The sequence below is a fragment of the Mytilus trossulus genome, chromosome 3 (assembly GCF_036588685.1).
Source record: "Mytilus trossulus isolate FHL-02 chromosome 3, PNRI_Mtr1.1.1.hap1, whole genome shotgun sequence".
In the NCBI taxonomy this organism is placed as follows: Eukaryota; Metazoa; Mollusca; class Bivalvia; order Mytilida; family Mytilidae; genus Mytilus; species Mytilus trossulus.
In genome coordinates this window covers 11,476,218-11,489,858 of record NC_086375.1, presented here as the reverse complement: position 1 = coordinate 11,489,858, position 13,641 = coordinate 11,476,218, and the positions used below count along the sequence as shown (strand labels likewise).

The window sequence follows — 13,641 nt, the reverse complement described above, 5'->3', positions numbered from 1 at the left end:
AAGAGACAACACTCTCTGCGCTTTGTTATAAATATCACTTATATGTTTTTCAAATTTCAAATTAGACTCGAAAGTTTCTCCCAGATCCTTTTCTTCGTTCACTGTAGATAATGCAATAAAATTTCCAGATTCATCCAACATGGTATAACGATATTGCAGGTCATTGTCAGGATTAATATGCAATACTTTACATTTAGCAGCATTAAATTTTTTAATTTCGACATATCTGACCATTCACATAATCTGTCCAAATTTTCCTGTAACTTACTTCGCTCATAATCTGACGAGACTTTAGAATAAACTTTACAATCATCAGCAAAATTTTTCACTATGCCCTCTACTACATCAGGAAGATCATTTATAAATGTTAAGAAAAGAACTGGTCCTAAAACACTTCCCTGAGGTACACCGCTCACAACGTCTGACCATGTTGATGTTGTGTTATTTATACGAACACATTGCTTACGTCCAGATAGAAAACTTTTTATCCAATTCAAAATGCATCCCTTTATTCCAAGTTTTTCAAGTTTCAAAAATAAACACTGATGCGGTACGGTATCAAACGCCTTGCAAGTTGGAAAAATCAAGGAAAATCGAGTCCAGTGGAAAACCACTATCAATTAATTCTGACCACTCATCCAGAACCTCTAGGAGTTGAGTAACACATGATCTACCAGGACGGAAGCCATATTGACTACTAGTAAAAGATGTTTGTGAGAATAAACTTCATAATATTGTCTCTAATAATGGATTCACATATCTTACATACCACTGATGTTAAGCTTACAGGTCTATAATTACCAGGTTTTAGTTTTTTTCCTTTCTTAAATATCGGTGATACTAAGGCATTTTTCCAATCGTCTGGAACTTTCCCCTCTTTGATAGACTTATTAAGAATTAGAAACAATGGATAACAAATTGCATGTCTAACTTCATATAAAACTTTCGGATGAAGACCATCAGGTCCTGCAGATTTATCTGTCTTTAATTTATTAAGTTTCTTTATCACATCTTCCTGGTAAATATTAATATCATTTAAATAATTGTTCGACACTGAATTAGTATCATAATCTTTCAAGTCCTCTGTTTGAGTAAAAACACTAGTAAAAAACTGATTTAAAACTTCAACTTTGTCAGCAGTACTGGATGCTAAAGTACCATCCGGTTTCTCAAGCGTACCTATTCCTGATCTAGTCTTGAGTTTACTGTTAACATAATTCCAAAACGACTTTACATTAGTCTTTGATTCTGAGGCCACTTTTTGTTCAAAACTAAGTTTGGCATTTTTAACAGTATTTGTACATTCATTGCGATCCTTCACATATTTGACATATGACAAATTATTTCTTGAATATTTATATTTTTTCCATGATTTACGTTTCTTGACAATTGCAGACCAACATGTAACTGACCAATCAATGATTAGACTTTGTGTTATGTAAACAATGTTGAGAGGTGATGCGAATAAGAATCTTCTACCTATTCCATAGACTTCAATGCAAATTAATTTAATTGGTATATCGATATCATTACCAGTTAAACATAGTAATTTTACTCTTTTAATATTGTTAAAGACACTATGTAATATCTCGATTTTGACTTTTAACATACTTTAACTTCTGGTTAAAAAATAATCGGCAATATAAATTATCAGTAATCACCTTCAAATAGATGAAAAATCTAGAGGATTCCTGATCGCATCACCCCCTGAAAAATGAAAATGCCAGGATGTCCGGATCTGAGATTTGAAATCCAACTTACACCTCTATTCAGGAGGAAAAAGTTTGAAATATTTAGTCCTACCAACTAGCCACACTTCATCACTTGTGAAAAGTAGTCCCAAATTTAGCGGGATTCAACTCTTTTATTTATTAAATTCATATAATTTAATTTTGGATATATTACATTTTGTATGTCTAAAATATGATCACAATGCATATTCAGACACTTTCTTTGCCAACCATAGCCTGATAAGACCTCTGATGTCTTACCCTGAACAGTTGTGGAAAGTTTGGACACAGCAGACAGTATCACTCTTGAATAATGTGTCCAAACTTTCCACAACTGTTCAGGGTTTCGGCCTCTGATGTCTTATCAGGCTGTGCTCAGCGAAGTATTTTATTTATATTTTCTCACAAATATTCTCAGAACTGTTTTAGAACTTGGGAAATATATATAAATTGCCATGGCTCATTTTTTATTTATTATTTTTCATATTGAGATATATTTGTATGTCAGATCATCTGATGTAAATTACAAGTTCTAATATTTTATTTTTGCAGAGGGACATTTGTGAAATTTTGTTTGATTCATCACCAGAGGATCCAAGTGCACCACTGCTTTGGTTAAATACGTTGGACAAAGAACTGAAAACAGGCAAATACCATAAACTGATAATAACATATATATATAAACAATATGAGTCATACTAAGTCCCTTGACCATTTTTGTGTCGTAAATGATATACATGTGTAAGTATATCAGATACTCTTTCATTGAAGGATGTTTTAACACTTGTAACACAAATACTAAAAATTTAGAAATTATTGAGATGTTTTTATTATTGCGAAATATGCGAAAGGGTTAAAATAGCAATAAGTTAAACTCACATTGTGAAACTTTTTCTGTGAATTAAACAAGATTTCTCTCAATATCGCTAAAATTAAAATCTCATTTTAGTTTAAAATGACAAAATCTAAGTAATAAATACACACAATAATCTCAGAATTTACAGTAGTCATCTTATCATATTCATGATGAGAGGTGTATTCATCCATGTGATAAATCTAATTGATTTTTACTTGATGACACATCAGAGTTAATCTATAAGGCAAAAAAGAGAACCACTGACTTTTAAGGCATTTAGCGTTAGATTAAGTACTTTTGATTGGTGTACAATACTTGTTTTTCATGCTTTAACATGTTTAATAGAGTAAGATATATTTACACTTTTGGTATATAGCTGAATTACAAAATGTATGACCCAGAGGACTGTAGATCTGTCTCCTGATTAACTTCTGACATCAAAGTGAAACAACAAATCACTTTTTAATTATGATGTCAAATTTGTGTGATGCAAAATTTTAAGGGAACTTTTTTTACTTTACATCATTGCGAACCAATTTGCATAAAACAGTGTAAATTTGTCTGTTTTTATCCAGATAATTCAGTTATTCATGCAACTTAAGGAGGTACCTAACACTACAGGGAGATAACTCTGTAAACTCAGCAGATCCTTTTAATGATGTTGTGTTCATAAGGGAATATTATGCTTCTCAATGATTAAAATAAGTGTTTGTAAAACTGCTATAAAACCAGTGTATTTTTTCTGATTAAAAGGTTGGTTCAAATTTTTTGAAATTCTTATATTTTTGTTAAAGGGTCAAAGTAAATACTTTATCCAAATTTTAAGAAAATTAAACGAGCCAAATTAATTTTAGTTAAAGTGTTAGGTACCACCTTAAATCATTGTTGCTTATCTTGAATGTTGTAAGGATTAATTTATTTTACACAGATGATCCATTGTGTACGAAGGGAGATAACAATGTTGATATGGTCATACCCAAACTACTGGATGTTCTCAGAGAATGTTTGTCCTCCCATAGATGGTCTCAAGTGGTACCAGTCATAAAACAGATATCTAAACATGAACTTACAACATTCTGGAAGGTACAGTATTATATTTTATCAATTTTGTTTTGTGGCTTTTGGTGTAAAAATGGTGTGAAAAATATGAGAAAAAATCATTAAACAGAGCAGATGCTTGGAAACACACATATGATTTCCCATACTTTCATACTATTTCCACCTTTTTCTAAAAAATCTGGCCCCTATCCAATATAGCCAAACTAACTGTGAAGAGCCTTATTTGCTTTAATAATAATTTTATGAAATTTTATTACATTATAAGAATTGACAGCTGCATGATGAAAGCATATTTGAAAATTTGAAAATTATTTGGTCTGTCCTTCAACAAGTACAGGAATTTAATTATCTGATTTTGGTCATTTTTCAAATGACATAAACTTGAGTTTGCTTAGCTCAATATACATTACTCTATGTTTTACATGGTCTGTAGAATTCATTTAAGAATTGAATGCTTCTTTTTGTAACTTCATTGGGGTTTAAAAGTCTTGACCGAAGTACATTTTGTATGAAGTGCGGAAGCCCTATGAAGTTACAAAAAGAAGCATTCAATACTTATAGTTATATTTTTTAGCCCTGATCATGAAAACACGAATTTAATAATGTTTTTTTTATTTAATTCACCTGTGCATTTTATTGTGGGACCACATGTTATAATAAATGAAAAGTTTTATTGAGTAATGCAATTGCTGAAGGAATGACACGTGATGTGCAATTAGCCAATAAGAATAAAGTATTATAATGAAACATACATCTAAAGTAAATATTGTCCTATGCTTAATTGTATTTCCAGACAAGTATGGAAGTTATGTATGTATCTGAATCTTCAGTCCCATTGGTGCAGCAACTTGTCAAGTAAGAATGATTTTTCCTAGACAATATTTGCGGAATTCAAAACTGGTAGAATTGTTCTTCATAAAAATACATTGTAATATAAGAACAGCTTTAGGTTTTTAATAATTACCCATTAGCTATTTGAAGTGGGTCTCAATGGGGTCTAAGCGAGATGCGGGATTGCTGATTTTTTTGTAAGAGTGATATGTGAAAATAAAATTATTGTGTCGTGAAAATATGAAATGAAGTCTAGCAGGACCCGGGAAACGACAAAAAAAATGGGAATCTGACAAAAAAGTAAGCAGGATCCTGGATCAGAACCCCCCAATGAGAACCCCTTTGAACTGAATATAGGACAAAGTTTATTTATATTTTCTGATCTGACAGGGATATTTGGACTTAGCTCATACTAGGCTTTGATTTTAGAAAAAAATAAAAGTATACTTGTAATCATGGTAATCAAGCAAGAAGAAAAAAACAATATTTGATGTGTGAAACAAGTCATGTTGCATATGATAAACAAATAATAAAGGTTTAGGTCGGAAAATTCGCACGAATCATTTTTCTTCTCAGCTGCTAGCACAAATGTTTTTAACTTTCTTTATTTTTTTAAATATATATTGCATATACAATAAAATGAACATTAAAGTGTGCCATTGTTTGATGTTTAATGTTGTTTTTTGCGTTCCTTTGAAAAAAATCCCAATAATAGCTCATATAATAACCTCTATTATCAATCTTGTGTATGATAACGGCTGACTTAAATTGGGGAGTATTCTAATTCAATATAATTCAAACCTAATAGAGACTTTTCATTTTATTGTTGATGAACTCTCTGTATGGACAAAGCTTGATTGTGTAATGCGTATCTATAAGCTGTTTTATAATTAAAATGTATTTGATTTGTAGGGAATTGAAGACTGTACGTCAACTCAGTTGTCAGGAAGTTTTGTTAGAGTACCTCATGTTTTTACTTCATCATGGTAAAATTGATGATGCAAAACAGATTTCACAGGTCAGAATGATATTTATTGTGATTATATTTTTCCCACATGTATATCTGTATGTATACATTTATAATCAATGTACCAAAGCAATATGAAACTATTTGAAATTGAGTAATTTTTGCCTATTATCTACGTTGAATATTTGAATAACAGAATAAGGGGAGACAACTAAAACTTCAGAGCTGTGCAATCAGAAAATAGTGAGATGTTTTGATGAATGAAAAATGTGTGACAGGATGTACATGTACCATCAAAAAATAATCAAACAATCGCAGAAATCATTTTGAGTTGCATAAAATCTCTTTCATTAAGAACTTGTAAGTTATGAGGGATTTTACTTTAAAGACAAATTCTGTTTTAACTGGTTTTTTTTATGGAGAGCGTTCAGTCCTTTTTCTTTTAACTATAGGATGTTTATTTAATAGATATTGTAGGTACAGTGGTATTTTCTTTTAAAAATATATAGATATAGGAAGATGTGGTGTGAGTGCCAATGAGACAACTCTCCATCCAAATAACAATTTATAAAAGTAAACCATCATAGGTCAATGTATGGCCTTCAACACGGAGCCTTGGCTCACACCGAACAACAATCCACAAAGGGCCCCAAAATTACTAGTGTAAAACCATTCAAATGGGAAAACCAATGGTCTAATCTATATAAAAAAAGGAGAAACGAGAAACACATACAAATTACATAAACAAACGACAACTACTGTACATCAGATTCCTGACTTAGGACAGGTGCAAACATTTGCAGCGGGATTAAACGTTTTAATGGTACCAAGCCTTCTCCCTTTTTCTGAAACAATAGCATGACATCACAACATAGAAAAACACATCATAAAATTTCAATTGGCAGGCTTAACTCAATCAAAAACGTAAATCAACACACTATGAACTAATAAATTTGATCTGCGATATCTGAATGCTAATGCACAGTTCATAAAATATAAGGGACAAACATTCAAGGCCAAAAAGCAAACAAACAAGTCCAAACAAAGCCCTGACAAGACACCACTATGAAATATTTAACCCTTTGAAAATAATCACTTTAAAAAAAACCCAGTTTTAATAATACAGGTAAAGCTTGAAGTTTATACAAATATAGTACAAATTAGTGAAAATTAGAAGATATTCCAAATAATCATAGCTGGAATATTTGTTCTTTTTGTTTTTAATCATCATATAAGAGAGAGATTTTGGTAGCCACAATGCTAATTCGGTAAGGGCTGATTTTTGCCTCAAATTTCAAGTTCATCTGATGAAAGATTTTAGACACTTTTTAAACACTTAAGTGTCTATTTTAGTTGATTCAATAAGTATATGTAAATGATTTTGACTGATTTACTCATTACAAATGCCTCGATTTTAGCTTACATATGAAAATTCTATCAAATATGCCAAAAATTGTCACTTTTCAGATGTTTATGTCAATAATGAAAGTGGCCTCGTTCCTCATCAACCTTTATATATGTTATGTATTATCATCAAATACAACTTACATTTCAATATTAAGAATGAACATGAATGCGGCCACTTTCATTTAAGACAGAAACTGTCTAAAATATAACTGAAATGCTATAATTGTGAAGATTTTAGTAATTAAGCATGACTTAATGATGCTAGTACCCGATATATGTGCATTGCATTGTCAAACACAGCCCATATTTATTTAGCAGGAGCATTCTACTTTCCAATGAATAACTAAAAGTATACATTTTAACAATTTTGTAAAACTGCTTTATTTTGGGGCCAAAAAGGGGTCTTACTGAACCTACTCCTTTGTTTTTGTTTGTGATAAATCAAAATCTAAAACTAACTTTGAATTACAGTTTTGACACCTTATACTCTATTGTTTTCACTAAATGATTTTTATAGTTGATAATGAATAGAGAGTTGACCATTTTGCGTTTTTCTTAGGAAAAAATAAAACAGACAAGATTCCAAAAGAATGCTCGAGATCATCACACTGAGGTTTTATACAAATCGTATCTAGGTTTGGTATGGTATGTGGAATGGAAGTTTCTGAAGATGAAAATTAAAGATTTGGATGAAAATAGTAAGTCAGTGAGTTCATAGGGGTTTACATTGAACATTATTAGTTTAGAATTTACAATTTTTTATGGTATGTTAATCCTTTGCTAGCCTTCAAGTTAAGAGACAATGATCTTTTGAAGATACAAGAGAGAAAAGACCTTTTCCAGAACATTTCTTACCATTTCAAATGACTATTTTTTGTTGTTGTTTTCTTTCTCTTTTCCACTCAAATATTAACCTGTTCCATGTCTTTAACTGTCACATGCATATTAATTTTAGTGTCTGTACTTACTTAGACCTAGCTTGTTTTATTATAATTTGAACAAACTTAAATTTACATTTACTTTAATCATTTTCATTTACCTTTTTTTTGTAAATGCTTGTTTGTTTTGAGATTGTAACGCAGCGATGACTGCTGTACCCATATTTTGACTATCTTATTTATTATATAAAATTGAGAATGGAAATGGGGAATGTATCAAAGAGACAACAACCCGACCATAGAAAAAAAAACATCAGCAGAAGGTCACCAACAGGTCTTCAATGTAACGAGAAATTCCAACACCCGGAGGCGTCCTTCAGCTGGCCCCTAAACAAATATATACTAGTTCAGTGATAATGAACGCCATACTAATTTCCAAATTGTACACAAGAAACTAAAATAAAAATAATACAAGACTAACAAAGACCAGAGGCTCCTGATTTGGGACAGGTGCAAAAATGCGGCAGGGTTATGTCTGTTTTCTTCATGCATCATTGTAAATATAACGGAATTTGATGGGACTGGTATAAAAGTGAGAGGTTTAGCACTATAAAACCATTTATTTTTCACATTTTGTGACTAAGACTCAGGTCTGACAGATATATCCATGGAAACAGTAAAATCACAAAAATACTAACCTCCAAGGAAAGTTCAAAACAAAAAGTCTCTAATCAAATGGGAATATCAAAAGCCCAAACACATCAAACAAATGGATAACAACTGTCATATTCCTGACTTAGTACAGGCATTTTTGTATGTAGCAAATGGTGGATTGAACCTGATTTCAAAGCTAGCTCAACACTTTACATTGTATGACAGGTCTGACAGATATATCTATGTCACAAGGACTAACAGAAAGTAATTTTACCTGCTATTTATAGGTGACCTTGTATCTAACTATGAAGAAATAATGGCTGTTTATGCACAGAAAGCTATGATTGGTTTCCAGCAAGTCTCAGGAGAGATTGGAGTCTGGGATATATTTGTTACTAAACATGTAGAGGTATTTATACAAATTTACTCAAAAGTTAACAAATTATTCATGTCAGTCCTGGTAGATTATGTTTTAGAATGGGATGGGTATACAAATTTCTTTGTTAAGAACTTTTGTTTGTGATTGTCCAACACAAGAATTGATTCAGTTGTTATGCCCTCACTGTCTACATAGGGTGCATTAAGTGTTACTCTTCTTGGTCTGTAGGTCCCAAAATTTGTTTTCTTCAACCATTTGCTTCAACAAATGTTATGTAACTTAAACACAATGCTTATTACATTATATCACAAAACGCAGATAAAGTTTGAATTTAGTAGCTGTCACCTTTACAATTCTTTAGTTATGTCCCTTTATAGCATTTTATACAAGTAGGGCATCATCTGTGTCCTACATACAAATTCTTCATTTATTTCATTAATTTTGAAACATGTTTTTTTTACTGAAAATTGATTAGAAGGGATGCTTGATGGAATAGGGGATTGCTGTCACTCCTATCTCTGTAAATATTTTGTTTCTGTTGTCTCCCTTGTACCTTTTTCTGCTGCCTGCAAACTGATCTTGTGAACAAGTGCATTAAATACTTGATTGAGTCAGCCAAGTAAATATTCAGTGTTTTTTTCTGGGCATTCCAGCTTCCTTCACCAATAAAAACTGACAGCCATGAAATAGCCCTAAAGCAGTGCTTAAAAGTAGAGTGAAAACACCAACAATAAAATAAAAAATAAAATCCTGGTATACATGTAATATTTGCCACCACATATTAAACAGCATGATTGCCCAAAGAAGTATATCCCCTACAAATACTGTTTTTAGTTGACATACTTCTTTCAGGGTGATGTATCCTTGTTTCAACATCATATAATGGCTGTTTTTGTTTAATATAGCTATGCATCCGTCATTTTATTTATCTAATAAACAAATGATTAAAAATATTTTTCTGTTTCAGATTTTAGAACACTATGACAAAACAGAAGAAGCAAAAGATATCCTGACAGATTACAGAGACAGAAATACAGATAATCTAAATGCTCACAAATATTTCTACTATTTCTGTGTAAGAAATGGTTTCTCTGAGAACGAGGAGATTCAATTACTAATGGTAATAATGTATAACTGTTAATTCAGAAATTAATAAGGGTATTCATGTTTTATTATTCGATTTATGTAGTACATTTATTAGAGTCATATCTAATGGTGTTTACATGTTTTATAGAAAAATGTCTTGGGAGTGTAGGTAAAGGTAATTCTTTGGCTAGCTTGCTTTCTAGATGAACGGTGAAGTCATTAGTAGGCTAGGTATACTACCCTCCTTTAGGATTAGAACACTCCAAAAAGGAGGGTAGTATACTTAACCTTATAATGATTTCACAGTTCTGCTAATAAGCAAGCTAGCCAAAGAATTACCTTTACCTACACATTCATGTCATTTTGCTGTTTATATAGAACTAGGTTTTGCAATACCTACTAGAGAGAGAATTTTTAAAGCTTTAATTGGATTTTTTAAAATGAAAATGAGAAGACAGTTGATTGTCAAAAATAAAAAAAAAACAGATAAAAAATAACAAAATAAACTGTTCTTCCTAGCATTTAATATATATATTTTTTTTTAAACATTATTAATTTTTAAACACTATTTCAGACTTTGATAATGCAATTAATTGGTTCACCATTAAAATCAGTTTTAATGTTATTTTTCTTTCAGAATATTGCAGAAAAGTGTCCCTCAGATTCTTTGGTTTTACAGTTATGCAACAAATTGGTTGAAGGTTGGAATTCATTTAAACACATTTTTTTTTCAAATATGTATAGGGAATTGTTAATTTTTAAACAACATCAATTTTCAGGAACATAAAAAATGATAAATGAATAGGTAAACAATAGGAATAAATGAATAGTTTATGAAAAAGATAGATGAATTTATTGCACTCGCTGTCATGAAGTACCTTGATCTCCAAGTTATATAAAAACAGATAATCTCACATGTAGGATAAATTTGATTATTTCACTCATATGACATCTTACAACAATGGTTATTGTTATGGCTTTCACGATCATTTGCATAAATACAAATCGGTAACATGTAGAAAAAGATAAAGGGTCTGGTATTTTATAGTTTATTTCTGGTTAGAAGCTTATACTGCAATAAAGCATTTGTAAACTAATGTGTTGTTCTGTCACTATCTAAATATTTTTTAATATTTGATTTTTTTATCGATTAGTTTATATTTTAAGGATAATTTTTCTGTTTCAGATAATAAAATACCAGAAGCCTTGAATTTCCTGTTTTATTTACTGGATTACAGTTGTTGGCAGCAAGAATTAAAACCTTGGAAACTACTGGTAGACTTGATTGATACAAGAAACAAAAGGTTGGTAAGAATGATTGATTAAGACACATACTTAAAAGATTGTTCTGAAAAAAAAAAAGTTTGTTCAATTTACAACCTAAGCCCATAACCAAATTGTTGTAAAATAAATTAACGTATGTAAAAGCAAAACAACTTTTCAAAATTCATTGAAATTGCAAGAAATGAAATGAAACAAAATGTATTTATGTTTCATGGTGCAACACCTAATTATGTATCATTTGTAGTTTTATGACTGATAAATTCCTTGTAAATAAATTACACGAAAGTGAGGTACTGTGGATTCATTATAATTCGTTGGATACCAAATTCTGTGGACTTTGTGGGCACAGGGAAACCAACAATTTAAATGTTCAACAAATTGCAAATGTTCTGTATGATTAAATGCAGACTTTTGGAAAACCACGAAATCAAATATCCAGGACAATAATAGTTTTCCTCAATCCACGAAAATTGGTACCCACGAAAATAAATGAATTCACAGTATTTACAAAGTCTTCAGCAATGTTGAAATTAGATAAATTTAACTTCAATTAGATCCTTTTTATTCATTTCTACACATTTACACATCCCTGTTTTTTAAATGTTTTGATTTGAGCCTTCGTAATGATAGTTCAAATAATTATGACATCTTGAAAGGCTATTTTATATTTTTGCTTTGACGTCTTACCTCAACTAATCAAAATTAACCTTTCAAGACCTCATAATTACTTGGGTTATTCTTATAAAGTATATCCAGGAAAGCACTCAGGACACATGCAAATTTATAAAGTATTATTTCCATTTATAACAGATTCTGTTGCAGTGGTTTTAAATTTTCATTTCAGTTTAGAGGTGATTCATACTTTAGAAGAAATTTGGAAGATAAGGCAATCATGGTGGCCTCAGTATCATTTTACCAGCTATGACTGTCCAGAAACAAGGGAGGAATGTGAATTATGTTTATGTAAAGCTAGATATGCAGTATTTGTTTTAGGTCAAGGTCAGTGTCACTTACATATTTGTTTATTCCATATGCATACTCTTGTATGTTCTATTTTAAGCTTTCAAATGTTTTGGTATGAGAAATCTTGACAAAGATAAATCCAGGAAAAGATGTTTTTTTGCAACTGTCCCAAGTCAGCAGCCTCTGACCTTCGTTAGTCTTGTATGTTTTTTTTTTATATTAGTTCATTTATATGTTTTAAAGTTTAGTATAACATCCATTTTCACTGAACTAGTACACATTTTTGGTTTAGAGGCTATCTGAAGCCCCCCTTCAGTGCAGGAATTTTTCAGAGGTATTGAAGACTCATTGGTCGGGGTTGTTGTCTCATTGTTGTTATTGTTCAACTTATGTAAACCAACCAAAGCCATGAAATATCAGCAAGCATCCATATCAACATAAAGTCATCTGCAATCAACAGGGTTTCCTTCAATAAATCAAGCTCTTATTCTATAAAAGTTATGATTAAGTTTAACAGAGACTACTGATGATTCATTTATTTTCCTGGGTTTTTTTTGTGGATTGAGAAAAACTTGGACATTTAATTTTTATGGTTTATTTGTACCCACGAAAATCACAAAAATTTGTACTCCACAAAAAAATAATGATTCCACAGTATATACGGTAAGAATGATAATCGAATCCAAATGCCCTTATTAAAAAATGACAACCATATGGGCAGTGATATAAGTATATAAAAATAAATGATCCAATTATTTTGTTTTTAAGTTATTTTATTTATTTTTCAGATTTTCAAAATATACATAAAGACTTTCAACATTTGAGTAAGACTAAAATACAAATGTTAATGTCCTCAGTGACTTGACTTTAAAAGTAAGGCCTTCCTGAATGGTGCCATACGTATGGAATGATGAAATCTACAGAAGAGATTTCAGAACAGATACCTGTTCCCATGACTACAAGTAAAAGGATTGAATGATGGACTCCCTCCAAAGACCAAAACAGAGCCGTGGTGTAGTGGTTAGTGCATCGGACTACTAACAAAAAGGTTCCTGGTTCGATTCCCGTTTGGGATGGAAATTTCAGGAACTCAATTTTCGGCTCTCCCTTGACACCATCTGCGAGTATGGTCTTGAGGAAACGATGATAGTCCGTCGGAAAGGGACGATAAATGGCTGACCCGTGTTAAGAGAGAGCCACATCTCTTGCACGTTAAAGACACCCTTGTAGATTTCGAAAAAGAGTAGGCTAATGCCGCTACAAGGCAGCACTCGCACCCGCAAAGTGGAAAGGGATTAATATAAGTTGCAAAACTTGTTTCCCAATCCACTATAAATAAATATGTTTAAACTAAACCAAAACAGAGAAGAAGTTGTTTTGTGAACAAAAACGTTCTGATTGAACAAAGTGTGTTTATTTTTTACCTGAAGTGTTATACTGGTACCTGTCCAATTTAACACTACTGTGGATTCATTATTATTGGTTGGATACCAATTTTCATGGAAATCGTGGAAACAGTGGAACCACAAAATGAAATGTTCAACGAA

The 13,641-nt window shown here is 31.3% G+C and overlaps 1 protein-coding gene across 1 annotated transcript; it reads left to right on the top strand.

Annotated features, from left to right (window-relative positions):
• The first annotated feature begins 2,884 nt into the window (after positions 1-2,884).
• Positions 2,885-13,095, top strand: LOC134709238 (TATA box-binding protein-associated factor RNA polymerase I subunit A-like). Its single transcript, XM_063569405.1, has 10 exons — positions 2,885-3,669; positions 4,439-4,500; positions 5,389-5,494; positions 7,410-7,548; positions 8,670-8,791; positions 9,729-9,881; positions 10,485-10,548; positions 11,034-11,151; positions 11,976-12,130; positions 12,883-13,095. The coding sequence occupies exons 1-10, from the start codon at positions 3,553-3,555 to the stop codon at positions 12,957-12,959; spliced, it is 1,113 nt and encodes a 370-aa protein (XP_063425475.1). The 5' UTR covers positions 2,885-3,552; the 3' UTR covers positions 12,960-13,095.
• The last annotated feature ends 546 nt before the right edge of the window (positions 13,096-13,641 follow it).

Coding starts and splice junctions, on each gene's coding strand:
- LOC134709238 (XM_063569405.1), top strand. CDS start 3,553: ATGGTCATACCCAAACTACTGGATGTTCTCAGAGAATGTTTGTCCTCC. Junction 7,549..8,669: donor TAAAGATTTGGATGAAAATA/GTAAGTCAGTGA, acceptor TGCTATTTATAG/GTGACCTTGTATCTAACTAT. Junction 12,131..12,882: donor AGTATTTGTTTTAGGTCAAG/GTCAGTGTCACT, acceptor TTTATTTTTCAG/ATTTTCAAAATATACATAAA.